The 27,750-nt window shown below is 36.5% G+C and overlaps 1 protein-coding gene across 2 annotated transcripts in view; it reads right to left on the reverse strand.

The window, feature by feature from the left end:
• Positions 1 to 27,750, reverse strand: part of ytr (U4/U6.U5 small nuclear ribonucleoprotein 27 kDa protein yantar) — a 78,615-nt gene that overhangs the window by 21,997 nt on the left and 28,868 nt on the right. The window contains exons 1-2 of one of the 2 annotated variants that reach the window (XM_089100306.1): positions 18,559 to 18,572; positions 12,752 to 12,783 (exon numbers count right to left, since the gene is read on the reverse strand). In XM_089100306.1, the coding sequence (XP_088956432.1) occupies positions 12,752 to 12,777 (26 nt within the window). In that variant the 5' untranslated portion in view covers positions 12,778 to 12,783; positions 18,559 to 18,572. Of the gene's footprint in view, positions 1 to 12,751; positions 12,784 to 18,558; positions 18,573 to 27,750 lie in introns of those variants that run through there. The other variant, XM_089100305.1, reaches the window with a different exon arrangement.

Here is a 27,750-nt window from a genome sequence, read left to right on the forward strand (position 1 = left end):
TAAAAACGGATGGGAATAAAAAAAAACATTCTATTTTTGAAGTTAGAAAAAAAAAACAAAAAAAAAGTATAAAAAACTGAAAACTATATGCTTCTTGAACAGTCTTGGAAAGAATAAACAACATCAAATCGAATATTTGATGTATAGTGATATTAATTGTTGAAAGATCCATCAGTTCAAAAATTTATCTCACTGTAATTGTATTTTTATTTTCAATACTGTAAGAACTGAAAAAGAAAATATTTGTAATATAATACGTTTTCAGTTAAGCGCCGATGACGCAGTAGACTTTTGGTTTTTGTTTACAGTTAGGAAAGGAGGCAGTATCCAAACACTTGTCTGTAGGGAAACTATATTCGTCTTTAACAACTTTAAAAAGAGCTAATAAATTAAACTGAATATTTGATGTATAATGATATTAATTGCTGAAAGCTCATCAGTTCAAAATTTTACCATAATTTTAATGTTTATTTTCAATATTAAGTACAAAAGAAAATATTTGTCATAAAATTGGTTTTCAGTAAAGTGCCAATGACACAATAGGTTTTAAACTTATGCAGTGAGAGAATGACGTCATACCCAAACTCTTGTTTGAGGTGGTTTTTGTTCATCTCAAGCTTGATTTGTATATTCAATTCAAGCTTCACTCGTGTTACGATTTATTTATTAATTTACATTAATATCTATTGTATGTTTGTTTGCTTTAATTGTTTATTTAATTTCTGTTCGTTTCAAGTTTCATTTTTACTTCAATAGGAAAATATTTTTTTTCGTTTTAAGCTTGATATTCATATTCAATCTAAGCATTACTCGCTTTAAGATCTATTTATTCGTTTATATTATTACTTGTTGTAAGTTTTTGCTATGATTGTTTATTTAATTTCTGTTCATTTTGGGTTTCATTTATTCTTTAAAAGTAATTTCTGGTCGTTTTGAGTTAGAATTTTAAAAGGTATTTGTATCTGCTGAGGTTAAGTTTAAAATGGCCTTTACTTTTCTTTGAAAAACTTATTTTTTGGAAAGTATTTTTTAATTAATCCCAAAACACATCCAATCAAGATCTTAAGATAGCCATTTAGTTCAACGCAGTTGAAAGTCCTGGAAATTATATCTTTGAGCAGGACACTCCCCCCAAAGTCTTCAGGGCAAGGGTTATAAGTTAATACAAGCAGTCATCCAGGCACCCAGAACAATGCCCTGGGGGCATATGAGGTTTTTATTGAAAGCTTTGTCGTAGAAACTGGAAAAAGGGCTCATTCGATTGGAAATTCAAAGGGCTAGTGCACTTTTTAATAGTCGAAAGTGATTGAAGGGCAACTAATCCCCCCCCACACACACATGTCGTTTTGTCGTTTGTCACAGGGCAAGGGTTGTAAGTTATACTCTGGGCGCATAAAAGGTTTTTTTATAGAAAGTGTTGTCGTAGAAACTCAAAAAGGCTCATTTAATTGGAAATCGAAAGGGCTAGTGCCCTTTTTAATATCTGAAAATGATTGGAGGGCAACTAACCCCCTCTCACGCTCACCATTTCCCAAACACATACAATCAAAATTTTGAGATAGCCATTATTTTCAGCGTAGTTGAAAGTTCTGGAAATTATGTCTTTGAGGATGACAAACCCCCAAAGCCCTCAGGGCAAGGGTTATAAGTTACGCCCTGGGGGCATATAAAATTTTTTATAGAAAGTGTTGTCGTAGAAACTTCAAAAAGCGCTCATTCGATTCGAAATCGAAATGGCTAGTGCCCTTTTTAATAGTGAAAAGTGATTGAAGGGAAACTAGCCTTCTCCCGTCCATCATTTTCCCAAACACATCCAATCCAAGTTTTGAGATAGCCGTTTTGATCAAAGTAGTTGAAAGTTCTGGAAATTATGTTTTTGAGGATGACAAAACCCAAAGAGCCCCCAGGGCAAAGGTTGTAAATTATGCCCTGGGGGCATATAAGGTTTGTATAGATAGAGATGTCACAGAAACTTCAAAAGGGGCTCTTAGGAAATTGGGGAAATCAATTCATTAGGAAATTGAGAGGGCTAGTGCCCTTTTTAATAGTCGAAAATGATTGGAGGGTAACTAACCCCCCTCTCACGTCCGCCATTTTCCCAAACACATCCAATCAAAATTATGAGATAGCCATTTTGTTGAATGTAGTTGAAAGTTCTGGAAATTAGGTCTTTGAGGATGACAACCCTTCCCCCACAGCCCTCAGTGCTAAGGTTGTAAGTTAGGCTCTGGGGGCATATAAAGTTTTTTATAGAAAGCGGTGTCGTAAAAAATTTAAAAAGGGCTCATTCGATTGGAAACTGAAAAGGCTATTGCCCTTTTTAATAGTCGAAAGTATTCGGAGGGAGAATCCCCCCCCGAGCCCATCATTTCCCTAAACATTTCCGATCAACATTTTGATAAGGCCATTTTGTTCAACCTAGTTAAAAAGTCTGGAAATTATGTCTTTGAGAATGACAATCCTTCCCCCATAGCCCTCAGGACAAGGGTCGTAAGTTATGCCCTTAGGACATATAAGGTTTTTATAGAAAGTTTTGTCGTAGAAGCTTCAAAAAGGGCTCCTTTGATTGGAAATTGAGAAGACTAGTACCTTTTTTTATTAGTAGAAAGTGATCAAAGGGCAAAAGCCCTTTGATAAAAAAAACAACAAAAAACAAAGCAAAGAAAAAAATTCTTTTAAATGTTTTCACTTTTCTAACTTTAAGAAATTAAAAAAACAATTAGATTTTAAGGAATAAATATCAGCATATGTGTATCAAACTGACAATGCAGATTTTTTTCAGTAAATTCATTTGAATTTTTTTCAGTAAAGTAAAAATTATATTCTAGATTTTAAAGGCTTGGGAATTAGAACCATACTCATATTTATTTCTACTCGTTTTGAGTTTTACTCTTATTTATTTTTATATCTGTTTGTTTTGGGATTCGATCATCTGTTGATACTAATGTGTTGTAGTTGTATTCTTAGTATATTATTTGATTCTATTTTTGTTCATTTTGGTTTAATGGAGTTCTTTACTTTAAAAAAAAAAACTTTTTTTGTTGAAAACGTTTTTTTTAATTAATCATATAAATTGGTATAAGTCCGCTGGCTGTTTCAGAGCTTTTGCTTGATAGTATTTTGGTCCTCGTTTGCAATAAAATTGTTTCTTTGTGTGACAAAATGGCGTAGACTCTCATTTTACCGTGATACGCTTCTTTTATTGCTAGAGACGGAGCCAAAACTTGAATTTCCATTTGAATGAGTCCTCTTTCAAAAAGCTGCAACCTCTGATAAAATCGTTCCCGGGAACCATAGTTTATGGAATTATCCAGTAAGTTTATCGCAGATCAATTCTGGTCTTCATTCTCGGTGCGAACAAAAAGCTCCTCCCACTTATTTCTGCATTAGCGGGTTAGTGTGTTTTCATCAATCAATGAAAAATGGTTACAAAGTGCATTATTCGCAATTGCGAAAGCAGAAAAAAAGTTGGTGAGCCAGCCAAGTGGTTTGCAAGTGTCCCATCTCACAGGTATGACTTAATTTATATACAAATTATGACTTAATCTATTATTTACATACAGTGGACTCAACTGATCGGCCTATGTAGGATTTTATAAAAAAGGGGGCGGGGGCTTGATGAAATTTGTGAAAATAAGGAATTTTTTCTTCTTCTAATAACTGGTGAAATAGGTGTGATGGTTTCAGGGGCGGATCCAGGATTTTTTTAAGGGGGGGGGCGCAAAATAGGTTGATGCGACAAACTTACGTTAGGAGCAAGTTTAATTAATGCAAACTTGCGTAAATTAGGTAAATTACGCTACTTTAGACTACTATAGGGGGGCACCCCTCGCCCCCCCCTCTGGATCTACCACTGGATGGTTTATCATTTTTTTTTCACGTCGCGATGTTTATTTTCTACGATATTTATTTTCTAGATAAGACTACTTTCGTTTTCAATCAATGTTTTCGAATGAGATGGGCAGACCTTTCCTGAACTTTAAACAATAAACACCTCTGTTTGAAAATCTTTGCAATTTGTGAATTTAGATAAGGGTTCCTGATTGAGACCAATTTCAGGACTTGGGTTCTAATTATTGGTTGCTGTGATAAAAGTTGCCATAATAGCCCTATCCAAGAAAAGACCAAACGTCTGTTAAGATGTGTTTTTCGTAAAATTCGTAGGGAACTTTCAGAAAATTTTATTTCTACTGATCTTAAGTTTAATATGGCCTTTACTTTTCTTTAAAAAAACTTTCTTTTTCGTAAAGTTTTCGTAGTGTATATATATATATATATATATATATATATATATATATATATATATATATATATATATATATATATATATATATCTTTATATCGGTGCGTACAAACAGCTCCTCTCATTTGATCTGCCATCAGCGGTCCAATTACCCTGGAACACGTATTTTGGCAGAAACTTTTTCAAAATGCCTTTGAAACCAACTTGAGACTTCGAAACCTATTTTTAATTCCTAAATACATCTAATGATAACATTGCACTACTAATTACCGATTTTCATGTATGTATTGGATTAAATTAATTTAAAATTAGTTTCTTCAAAATTAGTGTTCCAACGTTGAAGCCAAGTTTCGCGTCCAAGAGAAATCTGACTTGTCTACCCGTTAAAAGATCTGATGCCGCTTATGTTTATATCTGCAAAAACGTTCTCTGGAGCACTCGCAACTCGGTCCGGGTTTTTATAATGGGTGAGATAGGGAATGATCTTACTGCTAATTCTATAAACTGTGCCGGGAACACACATCCGTGATACTAAAAAAACGAACACCCATCCTTGATCATTTACCTTGGGAAAAATACGATATTCCATATTTTTGTAGATAGTAGCTTTAGAACTATCGAACTTGTTGAGTTTCATTGTCTAATTTACATAACTATTGAGCATTTATTTTTGTTTTTAACCCAGCATTCTAAAATTATGCAAAAGCTTATTCAAATTTATGATTTACACTTCTTGAGTTAGCATAAAAATTAAACCTCATTGAAATTTACATTGCAGTCAGATTTTAGTGTTTTAGAATCTATTCCCAAGAGTCGCTTACTACTTAAAGTTCGCTACCATTGCCCATTTTGTTAATGATTGTCTTAATATTCATGTTCCTTCTACAAGTTTTTAATATGCAATTTTTCTACGGTTTTAGTGTTTCAATGTAAGACAACAATTTGCTATCATTTGATAGCTGAGGTCCAGATTTATCCATCTACCACACTGCGTTTTTGAAGCTTGCTTTGGACTCTTTTTTAAATTGAAAAATAAGCTGACAATACGCCAGAAACATGCAAAATCAGAAAAATTTCCTATTTTTCAAAACAAATTAGACAATTCCCTCTGAAGATTTTTAAGTAAAACCGTAATCCTGGGTGTGAAAATAGATATATCTGAAACTATTAAGTCCTTACTTACAGCTGTAGACTTGTTACATAATGTATCCACAGGAGCATAAACCTTGAATGCAAGGAAGGCTTATACTATCCCAGTTCCCATTATCAATCCTCAAGTTTAATTTTTAGACAATACTGCAAATAAAAAAAATAAAAAAAACCCACAAAAACCTGAAAATCCTTCTTGGAAGAAATACGAATTTCACATTTTTTTAATAAGGGCTTAAAACCTCTGCTGTAGACTTCTCTGATATTTGATTGTTCTACTTTACCAAAGTCATTCCAGCTTTAGGGGGTATTCCCCCCCTTTTTTCCAACACTACGCAATTTTCCCAGACTTTTAACTTTTGATAAGTACCCTTTAACTTTATTAATTTAAAAACTTTTGGAATCAAGCTGAAAATTCACTTTTTATAATATTATACTTGTCAGTCAGAAAATGTAAGATCCCTAATTTCCCAGAATTTGACTTTCATTGTAAAAAAAAAGGTGAAGAAAACAAAATACTTAAGACTGTTAATATTTCACCGTCCAATAAAACTACGTAAATCTCATAATCTTTAAAATTAAATATAGGGCAGTAATTAACTAGCAACTCTTGTTGTCACGTAAGAGAGATTTTACGCAGAGGAAAGTAAACCAAATTTGAGAATGGATGGTGCCTATGTAATAGATAATAAAAAAATCAGAAGAATCAGCCAGAGCTTTTGAAAAGCCACCAAGACCAACAACTGGCTAATACCCTAAAGTTTGCATGCTGCGTGATAAGACAAAGCAAAACAACAATCTGACATCATCTTCTACAGAAAGTGAACTGGAAATCTGTCGAATAACGTAAACATTGATTCCTCCCCGGGACTCGATAAAATCCCTCCCAAATGGCTAGAAGAAGCAGGACACAAATACCTAACCGCATTTTTACATATCTTTAACACTACAAGGAAAGAAAATTCCTTCTCAGAAGCCTGGACAAAATCTATTACTATACTTGTTAGAAAACTAATAGACCTCTAGAATTGGCAATGTCTTACAGGCTGTTACTGACCTTTGGAAAAACATTGAAAAAACCGGTGCAAAAAAGGCCATAGTGGTTTTTGGAATTGAATAAACTTATCCCAGACTTTCAAGCAAGTTTCCACAACGATCGAAACTCTACAGATTATATTAAAATGAAGTAAAAAAAAAAAAAAAACAGCAATAAAAAAAAAAATCATCGGGCAGTCCGAATCGACTGAGAAGGGGCGACAACCTCCAGAATCTCAAATTATTAAAAATCACACATAGATCGCCGTGTAAAAGGTGGGGTAGCAACGTAGCAATGCTATTTGGCAGTTTTCATCGCCTAATGAAATTTATTGGCAAATTTTGAAATTTGTTGGCAGATTTCAGATTTCTGTCGAATTCTGCTACTGGCAGCTTTGGAACTTTTTTATACCTGCACATAGACTTCCCATGAGGCTTTATAAGCTTTATTAATAATTCTTTCATAGGCAGCGCAATAGTGCTGCCTAAGTAAAGAACGATGTGGGCACAATGTATTATTTATTTTCTTCTTCTTCCATACCTGGGAACTTCGTATCGAAAAAGTTGTCGTAGATACTTGGAAAAGGGTTCATTCGATTGGAAATTGGAACGGCTAGTGCCCTTTTAGATAGTCGAAAGTGATTGGAAGGGAACTAACACCCCTTCCACGCCCACCATTTTCACAAAAACATCCTATCAACATTTTGAGATAGCCATTTTGTTCAGCGTAGTTTATTTCCAGCTAGAAATTGTGTTTTTGAGGAGGACACTCCTCCACAGCTCTGAGGGCAAGGGTTTTAAGTTATGCCCTGGGGGATATAAGAACGATGTTGGCACAATGTATTATTTATTATTTTTTTCCTTTACACCAGGGCACTTTGTATCGAAGAAGTTGTCGTAGAAACGTCAAAAAGAACTCATTCAATTGGAAATTGGAGTGGCTTGTGCCCTTTTTAATAGTCGAAAGTGGTCGGAAGGCAACAAGCAACCCTTCCACACCCACCATTTCCACAAACACATCCAATCAAAATTTTGAGATAGCCATTTTGTTCAGCATATTTTATTTCCAGATAGCAATTTGTTTTTGAGGAGGACACTCCTCCACAGCTCTCAGGTCAAGGGTTTTAAGTTATGCCCTGGGGGCATATAAGAACGATATTGGCACAGTGTATTATTTATTATTTTTTCCTTTAGAGCAGGACACTTCTTATCAAAGGAGTTGTTGTATAGACTTTAAAAAGAGCTCATTCGATTGAGAATTATAATGGTTTGTGCCCTTTTTAATAGGCGAAATTGATTTGAAGGAAACTAACACCCCATCCATGTCCACCATTTCCCCAAGCACATTCAATCAAAATTTTGAGATAGCCATTTTGTTCAGCGTAGTTGATTTCCAGATAGAAATTATGTTTTTGAGGAGGACAGTCCTACACAGCTCTCAGGGCAAGGGTTTTAAGTTATGCCCTGGGGGATATAAGAACGATATTGGCACAATATATTATTTATTATTTTTCTCTTTACACCAGGGCACTTTGTGTCAAAGAAGTTGTCGTAGATACTTCGAAAAGGGCACATTCAATTGGAAATTGGAGTGGCTTGTGCCCTTTTTAATAGTCAAAGTGATCAGAAGGCAGCTAACACCCCTTCCACGCCTACCATTTCAGGAAACACATCCAATAAAAATTTTGAGATAGCCATTTTGTTCAGCGCAGTTGATTTCCAGATAGAAATTATGTTTTTGAGGAGGACACTCCCCCACAGCCCTCAGGCAAAGGGCTGTAAGTTATGCCCTGGGGGCATATAAGGTTTTTATAGAAAGCGTTGTCGTAGAAACTTCAAAAAGGCTCATTCGATTGGAAATTAAAAGGGCTAGTGCCCTTTTTAACAGTCAATGTGATTGGAGGGCAACTAACCCCCCTCTCACGCCCACCTTTTCCCCAAACACATCCAATCAGAATTTTGAGAGAGCCATTTGTCCAACGTAGTTGAAAATTCCGGAAATTAGGTCTTTGAGGACGCCAACCCCTCCACAGCCCTCATGGCAAGGGCTGTAAGTTATGCCCTAGGGGCACATAAGGTTTTTTTATAGAAAGCGTTGTCGTAGAAAATTCAAAAAGAGCTGATTTAACTGGAAATTTAAATAGCTAGTGCCCTTTTTAACAGTCAAAAGTGATTGGAAGGCAATTAACCCCCCATCCATGACCACCATTTCCACAAACACATCCAATCAAAATTTTGAGATAGCCATTTTGTTCAGGGTAATTTATTTCCAGATAGACATTAGGTTTTTAAGGAGGAAACTCCCCCACAGCTCTCAGGGCAAGGGTTTTAAGTTATGCCCTGGGGGCATATAAGAACGACGTTGGCACAATGTATTACTTATGATTTTTTCCTTTAGACCAGGGCAGTTTGTATCGAAGAAGTTGTCGTAGATACTTCAAAAAGGGTTAATTCAATTGGAGATTGGAGTGGCTTGTGCCCTTATTAATTGTCGAAAGTGATCGGAAGGCAACTAACACCCCTTCCACGCCCACCATTTCCCGAAACACACCCAAACAAAATTTCGAGATAGCCATTTTGTTCAGTGTAGTTGATTTACAGATAGAAATTATGTTTTTGAGGAGGACACTCCCCAACAGCCCTCAGGCAAAAGGTTGTAAGTTATGCCCTGGGGGCATATAAGGTTTTTTCAGAAAGCGTTGTCGTAGAAACTTCAAAAAAGGCTCGTTCGATTGGAACTTAAAAGGGCTAGTGACCTTCTTAATTGTAAAAGTGATTGGAGGGCAACTAACCCCCCTCTCACACCCACCTTTTCCCCAAAGACATCTAATCAGAATTTTGAGATAACCATTTGTTCAACGTAGTATAAAGTTCCGGAGATTAAGTCTTTGAGGATGCCAACCCTCCCACAACCCTCAGGGCAAGGGTTGTAAGTTATGCCCTAGGGGCATATAGGGTTTTTTATAGAAAGCGTTGTCGTAGAAACTTCAAAAAGGGCTCAATCGATTGGAAATTGAAATGGCTAGTGCCCTTTTTAATAGTCGAAAGTGATTGGAAGGCAAATAACACCTCTTCCACTCCCAACATTTTGTTCAACGTAGTTGAAAGTTCTGGAAATTATACCTTTGAGAAGGATGCTCCGCCCACACTCTTCCTGGCAAGTGTTATAGGTTATGCCCTGTGGGCATATATGGTTTTTATTGAAATCTTTGTCGTAGAAACTTGAAAAAGGGCTCATTCGATTGGTAAATCGAAGGGCTAGTGCCCTTTTTAATAGTCGAAAGTGATTGGAGGGCAACAAACCCCCCCCCCTTTTACGCCCACCATTGCTCCAAACACATCCAATAAAAATTTTGAGATAGCCATTTTGTTCAACGTAATTGAAATTTCTGGAAATTAGGTCTTAGGGATGAGAACCCCCCCCCCCACAGCCCTCAGGCCAAGGGCTGTAAGTTATGCCCTGGGGGCATATAAGGTTTTTATGGAAAGCATTGTCGTAAAAACTTCAAAAAGGGCTTATTCGATTGGAAATTGAAATGGCTAGTGCCCTTTTTAATAATCGGAAGTGATTGGAGGGCAACTAATCCCCCTCTCACGTCCACTATTTCCCCAAACACGTACAATCAAAATTTTGAGATAGCCATTTTGTTCAACGCAGTTGAAAGTTCTGGAAATTAGGCCTTTGTGGATGACAAACCCCCCAGAGCCCCAAGGGCAAAGATTGTAAGTTGCGACCTGGGAGCATATAAGGTTTTTATAGATAGCGTTGTCGTAAAAACTTCAAAAGGAGCTCATTCAATTGGAAATTGAGAGGGCTAGTGCTCTATTTAATAGTCGAAAGTTATTGGAGGGTAAATAACCCCCCCCCCTTCACGCGCACCATTCCCCCAAACACATCCAGTCAAAATTTTCAGATAGCCATTTTGTTCAACGTAGTAGAAAGTTCTGGAAATTAAGTCTTTGAGGATGACACCCCCCAACCCTCAGGGCAAGGGTTGTAAGTTATACCCTGGGGGCATATAAGGTTTTTATTGAAACCGTTGTCGTAGAAACTTCAAAAGGGCTCATTCGATTGGAAATTGAGAGGGCTAGTGCCTTTCTTAATATTTAAAAATAAGTGGAGAGCAACTAACGCCCCTCTCACGCCCACCATTTCCCCAAACACATCCAATTAAAATTTTGAGATAGCCATTTTGCTTAACTTAGTTGAAAATTATGGAAATTAGGTCTTTGAGGATGACAACCCCCTCCCCCAGCTCTCAAGGCAAAGGTTGTCAGTTATGCCCTGGGGGCATATAAGGTGTTTATAGAAAGCGTTGTTGTAGAAACTCAAAAAGGGCTCATTCGATTGGAAATTGAAAGGCCTAGTGCCCTTTTTAATAGTCGGAAGTGATTTTTTTTCTTTTATTTAGACCAGGGCACTTCGTATCGAAGGGGTTGTCGTAAGAACTTCGAACGAGGCTCATTCGATTGAAAATTCAAAGGGCTAATCGCCCTCCCACGCCCGCCCTCCCATTTGTCCATTATGTTTAAAAACGAAATGATCAAAATAGCGGAAGTGTATCCAAGCTATCAAAGAAAGTAAACAGATTTTTTTGCGAATGGTATCAAGTTTTTCTATTTCAGGTCAACTAGAGGAGGTATGAAACTAGTTTAAACACTACTATTTCCGTCCAGATTTTTAAAAGGGTGTATGTTGTTAAAAATTGCTGAAAATTTTTCTCCAGCATACAAATAGCAGGCCAAACTATAAAGTTTAAAAAAAAAATATTTAAAGTATTATTTTCTTTTTCCCTGAAAAGACTATGTCAATATAAAACGAACAGAAATTAATTAAAAATGTTTTTTCCAAAAAATAAGTTTTTCAAAGAAAAGTAAAGAACTCCATTTTTTTTCAACTCCATTAAACCAAAAATGAGCAAAATAAAATCAAATAATCTACCAAGCGTGAAACTACCACAAATCAGCATCGATAAATAAATGAAACCCAAAACGAACAGAAATTACCATGGGTTGGGCTCAAAACCCCTATGTCTTCCCAAGACCAGGGCATAATTTGCACTTTACTAAAGAAAATATATACAAATGAATGTGCATTGTCAGAATATACATATACTGATATTAAGTAATCAAAATGTTAATATTATTTGATTTATTAAAGTTATAAAAGTAAAAACATTTATATTCTTTCAGTAAAGTGCAAATTATGTTGCACAGAGATCATTCTATGACTGAACAGAACCACTACACTAAGAGACTGTGTGAGAGGAAGACTTGCAAAACCATTAAAGTCATTCCAGCCTCTATTCCATAAAAAAACAAGATTGCTCCTTGCATCAGAGAACCAAATGTGTTGGGGCGGATGTTGAACTAAATCGATACACACTGTACTCATACAGGTTGTTAAAATGGAGTATTTACAATATCTCTGGAATAGCTGAGGGCATTAAATTGCAACGCTGAGGCCTACTTCAATCTACTACTTCTTCTGCTACTACTTATATTCGCAACTGCAACTGTTTGCACCTATGATTATGATCTTTCGTAACTGCTACTACAACTACTTGTTACCGCTTGCGACTGAGATTCTGACTTATTGCAACTGTGGTTAACTACCATCAAGAATATTTACGACTTCAGCCAATTTGGACTCTAACTAATAATAAATATATTCTTTGCTTAACCAATAAAAAAGACTGAAAAACTGAATAAAATTTAATTAAAAAAAACCCTTTTCCCATAAAACAAGTTTTTAAAAGAAAAAGTAAAGAGCTACATTAAACCAAAGACGAGTGGAAATAAAGTCAAATAGTACTTGCAGCGTATATTTCAATAGTATTTTATATTTTTGATAATATTTCAAACGAGTATAAATCACCATCAATAAATAAATGAAACCCAAAACAAACAGAAAATACACTAAATAGACAAATTAACCTAAAACGAGTAGAAATTACCACAGCGAGGAGTAGGGCTTACCCCTGTGTACCTTCTAAAGATCAGAACATAATTTGCACCTTAATGAAGACAAAATATATTTTCTCTTTTATAGCATCAATAAATGAAAAATTGTTGAGACTTTCAGAAATAAATACCAGCATATATTACATTTTGACCTACTCATATATTATTTTGAGTGATCTTGGTTATTATGGTACATACACATTGCTCAAAATAAAAATAGTTTCTTTTACAAAAAAAAAAAAGTTTTAATTAAAACTTTACACAATAGCCAGGTCTTAAGACAATCTTATAGAATGCAAAAAAAGGCCCTTTCTCACTGCTTTAGGTTTTCTTTGTAAGAAAGTGAAAAAAGCAGCTTACCTTGATCTTGATCTATGACGCCCCATTGTAACCTATGAAAAAAAGAGGTACTTTATGAACTGACAAATGAAAAAATCTAACAAATTCTTTACAATGAAATTTTTATTCCATATAACACATACATTTCATGTGTAAACAACATAAGTTTCAGACACAGGAATGCTAAAAATAATGAATATTTTACATTTCCGAAATCCACGTTGATTTTCCTGGTATCTAATTGAAGATTTGTGGAACAATGCTTTTCAACTTTTGAAGACACATTGGCCAGTAAAATAAGTTGAATCAAAGGAATCAGAGGGTCTTATTAAAACATTTGTTTTTAAAATCACAACTTCATTGTAGAATTTTTTAAACTCTGGATTGCAGTGTTGGGTCTGATGGACAAACCACAGCAAATTTGATTTTGGAAATTATTTACACTTACATTATTTACATTACTTTACATGATTTACATTACATGAAATTATTTACTTTACATGATTTTGGAGTTTATGACTTTGATGAAAAAGTTTTAATGCAAACAGGAGATAAAAAAGAAAGCTAACAGAGCAATCACTTTGTAGCTAATATATGAATACTCCTTGACAAACACTATATAAAATCATAACAGTAATTGTAATCTAGTTCTGGACACCAGAGCAACATTGGAAGAAATTTAAAAAAGTTTTTTTCATAACACGGGCGAAGCATGAACTATTTTTAATCTTTCCAAAAAGGACTACTAATCTAGAAAGTAGGACTACTAATCTAGAGTAGATTAGAAAGACTAATCTACTAATCTCTTCAAGCTGAATAGCAGACCTTTCCCAATGTTTTCTTTTGAAGGTCTATTGGGCTGCCCTGTGGAGTCAAGTCTTTTCTGAATGTAACGATTTTATTCTTGAGCACAAACAAATAAAATAAATTATACTCAATCCAGGATTAGAAACATAAATAAAAAAAAATATAAGTCAAGTTAATTTATATAAGTCAAGTTAAAGCATTTTATTGAAACTTTTCTTGTCCATCATGGCTTGAAAGTCATAAACTTTGTTAGCTGCTTCTAACCAATTTCCGTTAAATAAATACTTTTTACAGAAACAACTACAAGCAGAGGAGGGGTATCTTTTCAAATTTACCCCACTCTTCTATTTAAGTAATTTCCTGTTTTAAATAAAAAATACAAAATACCAGGGAAAAATGGTTAGCTTCTAAAAATTCAACAAGATATTAATTTTTGATGACAATTACAAAAATAAGCAATCTCAATAAAAATTAATATGACAGTGAAAAAAAAAATACCTTACCTACATTGTGTGTAAAATAAAAGATGAAAAGTAGCCAGAGATCAAATATCAAAGCAAAATTACAAATACAGTCCTCGGCATATCTGCAGACGAGAAGATTTTCCTGGGAGAAAAATCTCTAGAAATAGACCTAGTTTGTATAGTAACCAAAAGTTAAGAAACGCGTTTTGAAAAAAAAAACTGCCTAGTGAAAAAAAATTGCAAGCTGACACTGACTAAGGAATGGTAGCTATTATTTCGGTTTGTCTTAAAAGTAAAAGTTTATTGCGAAAAGAAATTTATAAAGTCTGAAATCCCTCGGAAATAGCGTTAGATCAAAATGAAGAGTCTACCATTGGAATCAGCACTGTCAAAAACTTCTTTGTGGGAAATTAGAACCCCCTACCTAAATAGCAAGGAAAATGACTTTTTTGCATAGGTCGCACTGATCTGTCTCCCGTTGTTTGTTTTTTTTTCTCTAGCAAGGCTAGGGAGCGACCAGAACATCATAGAGAGATGTATAATAGTTCATTTAAACGGAAATTAAATTTGCTAGTTCCCTTTTTAAGTGACCAAAAAGATTGGAGGGTAACTAGTCCCCCCTCCCTACAGGCCCCTCCCCACCAAAGTTATTCAATTACAGTTTTGTGATAGCTATTTTGCTCAACATAGTTCAAATTTCAAATATCTTTGGTTTTGGTGATGATATGGTGACCCTCTTTAGTCCTTTGTTAGCTTCTTCTAACCGATTTCAATTAAATAAATATTTTTTACAGAAACAACTACAAGCAAAGGAGGGGGGTCTTTTCAAGTTTACCCCAGTCTTCTCTTTAAGTAATTTCCTGTTTTAAATAAAAGGTACAAAATACCAGGGAAAGAATGGTTAGCTTCTAAAAATTCAACAAAATAGTAATTTTTGATGACAATTATGAAAATAAGCAATCTCAACATAAATTAATATGACAGTGAAAAAAATACCTTACTTACATTGTGCGTAAAATAAAAGGTGAAAAGTAGCCAGAGATCAAATATCAAAGCAAAATTACAAATACAGTCCTCGGCATATCTGCAGACCAGAAGATTTTCCTGGGAGAAAAATCTCTTGAAATAGACCTAGTTTGTGTAGTAATTAAAAGTTAAGAAACGCGTTTTGAAAAAAATTGCCTAGTGAAAAAAAATGCCATCTCACACTGATTCAGGAATGGTAACTATTATTTCGGATTGCCTTAAAAGTAAAAGCTTATTGCGAAAAGAAATTTATAGTCTGAAATCCCTCGGAAATAGCGTTAGATCAAAATGAAAAGTCTACGATTGGAATTAGCACTGTCCAAAACTTCTTTTTGGGAAATTACAACCCCCCTCCTTAAACAGCAAGGAAAATGACTTTTTTGCATGGGTAGCACTGATCTGTCTCTCCCCCCTTTTTTTTCTCTAGCAGGGCTAGGGAGCGACCAGAACATCATAGAGAGATGTATAATAGCTCATTTGAACGGAAATTAAATTTGCTAGTTCCCTTTCTAAGTGACCAAAAAGATTGAAGGACAACTAGTCCCCCCTCCCCCCAAAGTTATTCAATTACATTTTCGTGATAGCTATTTTGCATATTGTTTGCCACGAAGCCTGCGATTCCGATGCAGTGTGTAACTCGGTTCATTCTGTAGATACTCTTTTGCTTTTTTTAATGTGCTGCCAGAGGCAACTTTAGAAAGCGTTTTGGGGGAACTTAAACTTCCCACTTCACCATTATTTTCATAGACGTTTTTCAGAACTTCATCCATTTTGAACGCAAACACGTAGTGTAATGTCCACTCCCCTTTTGCACACTGGAGGGTGAATCAATCAGTCTTCGGTTTTGACTAGCAGCCACAGGTGTTATAAAATCATTGCTGCTGCTGCTGCTAGTGTTTTCAAATATTTAGTCTTCTTCTTCTTTAAATGGTGTTGGCGTTGTTGAAGGACCGTATTCTCATGGTTTCTTTAGAATTGGCGAATTACCAGTGAGGCTTTTGGGGAAGTTTGGAGCTCTTAAAAAGATATATAGATGATTGATAAAAGATAAATGTCCTTTGCAACTTACCACCATATAACGAATTGATTCAACTAGATTATAAAGTTTTTCCTGAATTATACTTCGTATCTCTGTGCTGTCGACTTGAACTTGATGTTCATCACCATAAGTTTCCAAGATGAGATATGATAATACTCTTTTACTCTGTTCTCGATAGGTCACTGGCAATAGGTTTCCAATTTTCGATACAATTGAATTCAATTCATTCTCTTTTGATTGCACTGCTGCTGCAGAATCTTGAGGAGATGTTTCCTGTTTATAGGGATAAGTGGCGGTGAAAATGGGGGGTCACTCACGATAAAGTTTATGTTTGTCCATACGTCGCAAAGCATCTTGAAGTAAATGTAGTTTTTGTCATCAGCAATATTCTCATCATTAATGAATTTGCTTAGATTGTCTTCAAAATGTTCGACGTGCGAGAGGACAAGTTCGACGTCAAAATGACGTCAATTTATAGGGTTTAGCCATTCTCTAGAGAAAACTGTTTACAAGTCCTGCAATTATTGGCAGTAAAGTGTAAAAAATCTACCGCCCGCTTGAAGAAGACGTTTTCTTTAAAAAATTTTCCCCTTGTATTTGCAAGCCAAGGCGCGTACAGTGGAACGATGTTGCTTTGTATGTTGTCTAACACCTTCTGGCAAGTGTACATTGCCCTCAGTTAAATTTAAACAAAGTTCCGATATTAGATTAATGAAATCATTGTCAACACAATGTTTGAGTATAGCCTTCCTTAGTGGGGGTTTTGAAGTGCTTAGAACGGAAAATAAATGCCGTTGTTCGTGTAGTTTCTTCAGTGTCATAATGGCAACTAACAGCCTTTTCTACTGTTCACCGGAAGATATACTGTAATTTCTTTGTCGAAAATGTCAGGGACTACACGTAGATCCTCGGGTGTGCTCTGATTAAGAACTAGCAAAATGTAGCCGTAGGGCTTATTTGTCGCCTGAGTGTACGCTGACAGCAGAAATTTAGGGGCGCCTGGATTTATTTGCTTATTGAGAGTTATTAGTGAGCAAGAACCACGAACAACTCGATAGATAATATAGATGGTGCAATTCAAAGCAAGGGTTCGCATACATTTGCTCTGATGAAACAGATTGTGTAGAACTAGGGTTATGGAAATCTGTTCATGGTGAGAGCGAACAGTGAACAGCTGTTGCATTTCCTGTGAGAACTGTTCAATGGATTCAGCCAAATCATCAATAATCAGCCACGAGTTTGGTTCAATACTATTGAAAACATCAAGTCCCCGTATGAATTGTATTGGTATGGGTGTGGCAATGGCCTTTATTTGATCATAGGACTCCTGCCAAATACTATAGCAATAATAAATTTTCTTTGGTTTTTCCAAAAACATTTTAGTACAATTTTGAATTATTTTAGCTAAAAGTGTCGTTTTTCCCGACATAGATGGACCACACAGAAACGATCTGAATGGTGTTTTAAATTGATACATGTTGCTGCTGACAACAGTCGGACTACAACTAACTGTAAATTATACTTGTCCAATGAATAAGTAGTAGTAATAACTTTCCCATAGATCTATCTAGTACGTTAACAAAAACAAAAAAACAATATTTCATGGTCATTTATTCGACATGAAAACACTATTTGTTCAAACATGAACAAAATAAAAAAACACCTGTTCAACAAGAACAAAACTCTATTTGTTCAAACATTATTAACATGAAAAAAATTACACTTCTGTTCAAACATGAAGAGCATAAAAAAAATACTTCTGTTCAAACATGAACAACATTTATTATCAAAACACTTTTTGTTCATCAAGAACAATAACACTTTATGTACAACACTTATTGTCAAAAACACTTTTTTTTTGTTCAGCATCACTATTTGTACATTAGCACACTTTTTGTACAACAACACTTGAAAAAAAAACACGGACAAGAACATGAACTTAAAATAGCACAGTTGAACATTATAAATTTAAAGGGACCCTCCACCCTCCGGGGAGCCGCGGGGCTAAAAGCCGGCCGCGCGCGGGACCCCCCACCTCCCGGGACCGCGGGGCCGAAGGCCAGTCGCGGGCGGGACCCCCACCCTCCGGGAGCCCGCGGGGCCGAAAGCCGGCCACGGGCGGGATCCCCCATCCCCCGCCCCCCGGGATCGAAACAATATACAATAGTTGTCGTCACTGCTGCAACAGGTTAGGCAAGGTGAGGTTAATTCACGAAAGATTTAGGTTAGGTTGGGTTAGTTAATTTATGAAAGGTTAGGGTTGAGGTAGGGTTAGAGTCAAACTCAGGTTAATTTATCAAGACCAAGTTGATTGCGATAGTCTATGCATTCAACCCGGTCTGAAATACGGTAGCGGCCATGGGGTAGTACACTTACACCATTCTCGAGCACATAGACTTTGTCAGATATACATGGCATTGATTTCTTTTCCACTCTTACAGTATAATTTTTATACTGTACAGAGCGAATTGCAAGAACTTGTGTTCTCGGCACTAGGCTACTTTCTAAACAGTCTCTGTACACGCTAATGTTGAAATTGCTCTTTACAAAATGTGTAGGCACCCCTTAACACGCCTGCTTTACATTCCTATTATGAGTTTCCACGCAATAAAGTTTAGGACCCGGGAACACCCCCTTGGATATTAAATCACTCCCCGTCTCTGACTTTAACATTAGTAGTTGGTTGGGGGCTTGACGTTTCACCAACTCGGGGTAGAGGGACGGATTCCAGTTGGTTAAATCCATCCGCGAGCTGATGTGTTCCCCATTTTCTAAATCTCCCAATAACTGAAAAAAAATGACAACATGAGCTTTTTGGAAATTTCAAGTACTGAACTACCTCCTGCTATATTCTTGTTCAGTACCACATTTCTCCTTTTCCTGTGTAGAAGAATTATGCCAGCCACTATGCTCGTGAACTTTGTAAAATTGGGGTCAGCAATAATCCGTGCACACTCTTGAGGGTCAGTAACGAAGTCGCAACGAGATCTGTTCCGTACGCTTTCACACATTTTGCCAAACGCTGAATTTAGAATGGGTTTGTACATTTCCTTCTCTACTTTACTGTTTGCCCGAGAGCGTTTATCAACAAAAGTGTCGATAAACGTCTTTCAGTAGGGTTTCTGACAGAATTACAGGACCCTATGTATTTTGGTGATCTTGAAACCATTGTTCACCCTCCAGTGCAAAAGCACATGATGAACAACGATATTCTCTTTAGGGTCCAGATCTGCAATCAGTTTTTGCTTAGAGGGGGTCCAGTGCATCCCCATATCCTCAACCAATGATCGATTGTAGGGGCTCAGTGAGTCCCTGGTCGATTGATACAGGGAAAAACAAAATCTCTGACTGAATCATGAAGCGCCAATGGAATGTGCCCGTCAATTTCAAAGAACCATCCTTGTGGCCCATTGTCCTCGACGGTGTTAATGTCGGGGAACTCGAGAGGATTCTTAAGCGATTTATAGTTTCCACACGGGAAAGTCTAGTGAAATATTTACGAGGGATGAAATTAGCTCGTATCCAAGAACACGGCATTTGACTTTCCACAGGTGTTGCTGTTTCGTCTGCATGCATCAGTTGTCAAGACACAATCCCCATGAAGAACATACCCATCCCTTATTGATCTTTCTACAAAAAGGTGTTGGTCCACATCAGTTATTAAGCCTATTTCCTCCCTACTAATTTTTAAAATCAAGTCCATCACCAAATGCGGCGTGGATAAATAATAGCCTATATCTAGTCCAAACTCTGAATAGATTTGGTCTGTGTTCTTGCAGACTGTGTATAACAGAGTTAAAACGTCACTGGCCAAGTAAATTTTACAATAATCCCACCCATTTTTACAATTCCCCTTAGACCACACCTTCTTGGCAAACTCATATTCCTCGGCTGTGCATTCACTGTTGGTGAGTGAATTATAGAAAGCTTCAATTGGAGGTAGTTTCACCTCGCTTAAGCGAGCGCCAGAAGAGTAATAGTCGTATGCATATACACCTTTACAGGTCAATAGGTCATACATTTCACTGTTTGGAAAGTGCTGTTTAAGCAAAGGAAAACTATCAAATTTGTCGCTTTTCTGCACTTGAATCAATTGACTCAATGCATTGGGAAAAAACTAAAAGAATCTAAAAACCTGACTTTATTCCAACACGTATGCCCATTATTTACTACCTGCCATTTCAGCTCCAGAAGCACCAACTTCTCGGCCGATTTGAGAATGATGTTATAGGTAAATGAATTATTTACCCATGGACTATCTACTCCCCCTCCCTCCCTTTGCATACGTGCCAATGCCCGTAAAATAAATTTTAAATCATAATTTCAATTATGAATAAAAACTGGAATAGAAAACTGATGGCTAACGTTTAAGTTACACGATTGATGCGCTACCCCTCTAATATCACTACCTCCAGAGGATATTTCCTGCCACAAGTGATTGTGGTCTCTGACTTTCCCCTTCCCCCTCTTTTCCCTTTACCCTTATCGCCCTCTTCAAACTCCCCCTTACAAACCCAACATATTTTTTGATTTTTAATCGCGAGACGATCCTCTGCAGACAGCACCATTGGGTAATGCGTATTTCTCAAACGAGAAATAGCACCATTAGCGATGCCAATTAATTTAGTCAATACCTTGACCATACACTCTCCCTCATCCAATGTTTCATTTATTTCTAACAACTGCATAGTGTTAGAACTGTCTCTTTGCGCGTGGGAGTAGGAGACTGCAATAGCTTGATGTTCTTTGATTTTGTTTGGAAATCGAAGATCGTTCACTTCCACTAGCTTCGCTTCACAATCCAACGAGATTTTATTGCTCTGGAGGAGGGTGTTTGGAAAATTTTTAAGACGTAAAATGGCCCTATCCCCTGAAACTGTTTCCACTGACTGGTAGCCATGCCGTCTACAATGTTTCATATGATCCCGTAGTTTGAAATCGCTACGAAATCGAGACAGGCAGGTTGGACAGTAGAAACATACCCCCCGCCCTTTTTTACCCTCCCCCAGAACTCTACTAATGTCTGTAATAGGGTTAAAATGACCAATTGAATTGGGTTCACTAGGTGGTGTATACAACAGCCAAACCCAGTGTTTCACCAATTCAATTGACGGAGCTCTTACTGGGAACACCACCCCCTTCTTTTTAGAACAAACCCCATCTTCAAATTCAGTTTCATATTGAGCCACAGTAACGCCGATATTTAAATGGGCGTTGGCCTTTTCAAAAATATCGATAGACCTGAGCGTCACTGGGTATTTCCCCTCTAAACAAGTTAAATCTACAATGGGAAAATTGGACCCCTCCTTCCCATGTACAGCCCAATCGTCTAAATTCGTCTTGGTAGCGTCACGTGGTAGAGGCTAGCGTACTTGAAACATTTTTGAGCTGTTTCAAAACAGATTCGCTGGACACCTTTACATCCTTATAGATCAGAATGATATTTTCATTCAATTGCCCTCCCTCCCCCATGCCCACCTCTTAAAATAAAATCTTTTTTAAATTTAAAAATATTAAAACTTAAATTTTCAACATAAAGAACTACAGATCCGCTCCCATTTTCGTTATAATTCTCGAGATGCGTAATAATATGGCCTATCCACTCGGAAAAAACACCCACAAAATTCTCTAAATTTGGATAGACCACTTGTATCTCGGTATGTACATAATGATGATAAACCTCACTTTTCCCCTCATTTAAATAAACCACCTTTAAAACAATAGAAACCTTAATTGAACCCTTACCCCCTCCCCACAACTGAATTTGGTTCTCTAGCAGTGCACAAATTCTATCTACATATTGATGAACAATTTCTACAGCACAAAATTACCACACAAAAGCGAATTAAATGAGTCTCCAAAAGTTGCAGTGTAGACAACTATTGTATTTAAAATTGTATTTGAGAGTTGAAACTCAGGGAACCCCTCCTCCTCTTGTATATTATCACCACCCCCTCACCCGCATTTTTCAATAATGGGGCTATGGAATGCCACTTCTTTTGTTTGAAGTGGACGTATGTTATCGGTAACTAGAGGGTTCCCTGATAAGTCCCGGGTAAAATCCTCTAATGGCTATAAGGTGTATGGGCTCAGCAAATGTTAGTCCCCCTGCTCAACTGCGCTATAATCAAAATTAAAATAATCAGTTAAAAAATCATTAGTATTAAACGGTATTTCAAGTGAATTAACAATACCATGCAATTCGTTGATAGTTGGCGATTCATTTTCATAAATTGCATGAAATTCCATTGCCCTTTCGATGAGTTCAGTACTTCTTTCTTCAGTTGGTGAGGGGGTCAGAGCATACCGAACCAGAACAACCTATAAAAGAAAAATAGCTTATTTTCAAAGTGTCTAAATCGCCCCTATTTAAAAAAAATTGGATTATTATTTAAAAACGTGCTTAGCAGTAGCATTTAGTTCTCTACTCTATATATATTCTGAAAGTTCCAACTTAATACAATCTAAAAGATGACATGGAAGGTTTTGATTTTGTTCAAACAACTCCTCAAAAAATAATTCATATTAATACTCTATATCTGCTTTGAAAAAACCGCGGTCTTTAATTGAGAGGCCAACTCTTTCCGGCCATACAGTTTATAACGCAAAGATTTTACTATGAGGAAATTATGTCCGGGATATAGTGCCTTTTTTTGGCTTCACTATGGGAATTCAGCAGACTGAATGTATACCATTATTGACCTGATCTAAAAATGGGGGACAATTTTTTTTAATATCTCTGACATGCTTTGACTGACTGATGAACTTAATCGATTGTTGGAAGGTCCCTTAAAAATATAATATTCTAGTGAAAATAGCATTTGGAGATAAAAAGAATCTAGTTCTATCAGTAAACTAGAAATTAGTTAAAAATATTATTATGAGGTTGAAAAATATCGAAGATGCCTACAGTAGGCAGATAAAATAGAAAAGATTAGAAAAAAAGAGCGGTTTACTTGAAATGAAAAACAAATTACATTATATTTAGATATCTTTGACGGAGGGGGTAGTAGAGAAGTTTAAAACAATGGGGTGTGGGATTATAGAGAAAATAACATTTTTAATATATCTGACACACACTTTTACAGTGATGAAAAATGGGTTCGTTTAGATATTTCTATAAGTTAGGTAAAAATGCTCACATTTTTATATCCCAGCTGCAGTTGAGTGCCTGAAGGCCCTGGCGAAGCATGCTGGAGGGTCACCACCTGACTTTGTGTAGGTGGGGCAGCTCTCGAAGGCCCAGGTAACGCATGATGGAGGGTGGACGGGCCAGTGACGGTAAGGACTTGTGCAGTCGAGCCAGCGATGTCAAGGGCTTGCACCGATGAGACAACTGGGTTCACCATCCTTATGGCCCATTCTCTTTTTGGCTTTTGCCCAGACTGCATAGGGGCTGGCACTGATGGGGCTGCATCACCCTCCCTTGCTCTCTTTTCAGGTGGAGGTGCACATTCTTCATAAATGTCCTTAAAAAGAAGAAAAAATTTAGTATTGAAATAATTTTCCCCTTTTTCACAGAAGAAAAATTAGTACCCCCTAACCATAATTTTGTCTAGAAAGCATTTATCGCAAAGAAGTCCCCCCCCTTTCAACAAAGCAAAAAGTAAAATTTCACAAGAAATATACTGTGCATGGAAATCATACGTTTATATTGCACAACTTGTGAGAAAAATAAAAGTTGACAATTACTACTTTGTAGCCTTAGGATAGAAATCAATGTTTCTATATCTACCATTTAGAATTTTTTTTAATTGTTCCAGTCTATAGGTTTTAAAATGGATAAATGATTGTTAACCCAGCAGCTTATAGGCTTAAAATTTACGATCTTAGACGTAAATGGTATTCAATTTACACATAATAAAGCTATGTATTCTTTTTCTTAGAAATCCTGCCCTCTTACTCTTCACGCGAAGAAATAACTTGTTTTCATTTTACAATGATGGTGTTAGAATTGAGGCATTGCCCCTCCCCCCTTTTTACATAATGTCCTAAAAAAATATTGTTAGCAAATAGTTTTGGAAATAACTCGTTTCACTCTTCCATAAAGGTTGCGTACCCCTAGCTTAATTATTGCAATCTCTTTTTGCTTGAAACTGTTTTAATTCGATGTGAAAAAGTATCCTTTTTATCTCTGAAACCCTTTGGTTAAACCGTTAACGTAAGGATTGAGAGGGTGGATGTACTTTAAAGGGATGACAGTAATTATCAGCTAATTAAATCCTTGCGGAAATGTTTGTCAAGTTAGCGGCTTAATAGCTAAGGGATTGACAGAAAGTTGACTGTCACTTTTAGATAGGCTTACAGAAAGAATAAATTTATCAAAAACAGAATTTTTTCCAATGGAAGAATTAAAGTCATAAACTGAGAGGGGTGTGAAGGGGGAGGTTTACGTGGTAAAAAAGAACATATTTTAAGCTTTCTAGCGAGTATAAACAATATATAGTGGAGTTTGTATTGTGGGAGGGGGTATACCCTGAATTTACTGGAGGGGCTACTATGTAAAATGATTTTACATGAAAATTTACTAAACAGAACTCATATTGTAAATCGCTGTAGCCAAGGCTTCTAGCTCATCAATATATTCCATTGCTCTATCCATTGTGTCTTGGAACTTTCTGAATATTTAATCACAACGCATGTCCATTATATACCAGATCTCAAGGACGAATTTGTGATGTAATGGGATACCATTTGTAAGCAACTCTCTGATTGGTTTAGATTGATATGTAACCGACTCTCTGATTGGCTTAGAAGGAGAAACGTGATCCTGTTTCCCGTGACGGATCAAAACATTCTCCCCACCGATTATGTAAATGAAGTTCTCGGAAATTCCCTTCCCCTAGATCAATAGATTCCACAATGATTATGTAAATCACCCCTCGTGTCATTACACTTGGCGAAACAACAACAAATAAATCGACCTTGACCCCATTAGACATTAATAAACCATGAAAATACATCAAAGTGAGAAAAATCCTGTTTTTTTATTCTCAGTGACAAAAACCATAAAAACATGCATAAATTATGTACTGTTTGTACTTGTCCTAGTCGAGTCCTGGATCAAAACATTCCCCCTTCGATTATGTAAATCAAGTTCTCGGAAATTCACTTCCCCCTCGAGTCCTAGATCAATACATCTCTTCCCACCGTCAATGCGCATGTGCAAACTTCACCCCAGGAGTCATTACACTTGGTCAAACAACAACAACAAATAAATCGATCTTGACCCCATTAGACATTAATAAACCATGAAAATACATAAAGTGAGAAAAATCCTGTTTTTTTTATTCTCAGTGACAAAAACCATAAAAACATGCATAAATTATGTACTGTCAGTGTTAGACTTATTTTGTAGATGGCAGCACGCAGTGTTCTCGTGAAAGTCTATGCCCATATATGGTGTGGGGTCACGAGTTATTAGGGCCTTTCTACTCATATATACGAGTTTTTTTTTATATCAATTTTACCATTTATAAGTGCAATATAGCACTGAAAATAACACTTTTGGTGCCACTCCTAAAGTGGAAAAGCTCCAAAGTACAAAATAGATACTATTGTAATAGTTATGTTCCAGAACCCTTAACTGGAGGTTTACAAGAACCCCTCCCGTACACTCCTTCTTCCAGCCCTCTTAGTAAGTTTCATAAATCGTCTGCTCATCAGTAAGCAACTGAAACATTAACAGGCTACCACACCATCGTAGATAGATGTTTAATTCCTCAATTAAAAGCTATTGCTTATATTTACTAGGTTTTAAAATATTCTACTATCTATTAGATTTCAATGATAACTAGTTTCTGGGGAGAATTTGCAATGAACTTTTTCTGATGGTTGAAGCATTAGCTGCAACCTAGTAAAGATCGAACCACAGCCTATAGTAACTAAAAGTTGGACAATATTAAAACGTTCTTTTTCTTCTTCTTTTTCCCGGCCCAGCGGGTTACTAGAAGATCATAGAGAGATGCTTAATAGCTCATTCAAAAGTTATTTCTCATATGTACGTCGTTTGTATAAATTCCACCGTCTGCAGGAGTAGTGTGCTATTAGGCACCACGAATTACACAAAACCTGTCAGACAGCTTTCTGGGGTCAAAGACACGTGTTTCTGGCCCAACTACACCCGTTTCTGGGTCAACAGCCAATCCGGACAGGTTTATGCCTCAATAAATACTGACGCTACCAAGGGCGGATCCAGGATTTTTTTCGGCTGGGGGGGGTTTACTAATTTTTGACCTTTTCGGGGGGGGGGGGTTACTAATTTTTGACTCAGTTTTCGACTAATTATACTGATTTTTACCTAGGTTTTACTAATTTTCGACTTATTTTCGACTCGGTCAAAAATTTCGGGGGGGGGGGGGGTTCAAACCGGGTAGCCCCCTGGATACGGCCTTGGACGCCACACCATACACGGTGACCTGAATATCCTAGCTTTTCTAAAAACCCGTTTCGGCTACAAGTTAATATATTCAAATTTTTTGGGTATAAAATACAGTGTCAACAGTTTCAATAAGTCATTCAACGAGTAAAATAGATTATTTCCTCTGATACTTAGATGGAGAATTCAAAGAACGCACGTGAGTACATTTTTATGTTAGAATAAAAAGAATCCATTTTGTGTTACCATTAAGTCTTTACTGGCCTATATTAAACATATTTATAAATATGCTTATATCAGATACTGGAATAACAAAGGTTAACTATCACACATGCTAATTCTTCTTCTTAATGATTGACTCGCGTTGTAGGGACTTATCATACGGTCTCATTAGAATACCTTTTGCAGGTATAGTGGTCCTAATCGATCTATTTATGGCGAAGAAATTGTCTGCTAGAATATTTATTGAAAATTGTAAAACACAAGAATTGTTTTGAAAGTGCAAACACCTTTATATCGTAAAGAGCATGGTATTGAGGAGGGGGCGACACTTCATATCCGGAATAAACCTTCTTCCATTTTATCTTGCACATAGATTCTACTATTGCATATTAAGAATGGTAAATTAGCGTCAAGTCAGGGGGTTAGTTAATCGTTGTTACATTTTCTGATATATCATTCAGCGAATCTTCTTCTTTGTCATAATAATTTAAAGCCATCTAGTTGTGTATTAAGTCATCTGGGATGGAGTGGGGCAACAAAATAAATTCTATTTAAAAATGCCCAAAGGGAAGGTATTTTTTAAAATAATGAGGGAAACTGGGACAGAGGCAAATACCCTCCTTCCAATTGGCGAGAGTAGGATTTCGTCAACCAGTTAATAAGTTTATTTCAGCTCTACGGCTGTAAATTTAGTAGTCAAAGCCGGTTTAGGGCTCGAGATTCAGTGCTTGGAAAGGATGCTTAAGATTAGGGAATTTTTGAACCAAAATAAATATTTCTGATAACAGTTATTTGCTCTGACAACACTAGCCTGGTACTGTGTATCATATTTGAACGGGTGAATCCCCCCTCCCGAGGAAAATCTCAACTTGATTGCTTCAAAGAATAAGTGCAGAAAATCCATAATTAAATATGCACCTCCAAGTGAAAGGCCGAGCCAGGCCAAATCCCACAAGAGAGCTATTGATACATCTCACATAACCCACTCCAACGAAGATGGATCTCTTGCCATAAATGTAAGTAAATTTGTCAACTAGTTTTGGGGGATGAAATGGCTAAATATAGAAAAAGGATAGTTGTGGGG

Source organism: Artemia sp. Qi Xiang Cuo, chromosome 14 (assembly GCF_049724085.1).
Source record: "Artemia sp. Qi Xiang Cuo chromosome 14, ASM4972408v1, whole genome shotgun sequence".
NCBI classification, from domain to species: Eukaryota; Metazoa; Arthropoda; class Branchiopoda; order Anostraca; family Artemiidae; genus Artemia; species Artemia sp. Qi Xiang Cuo.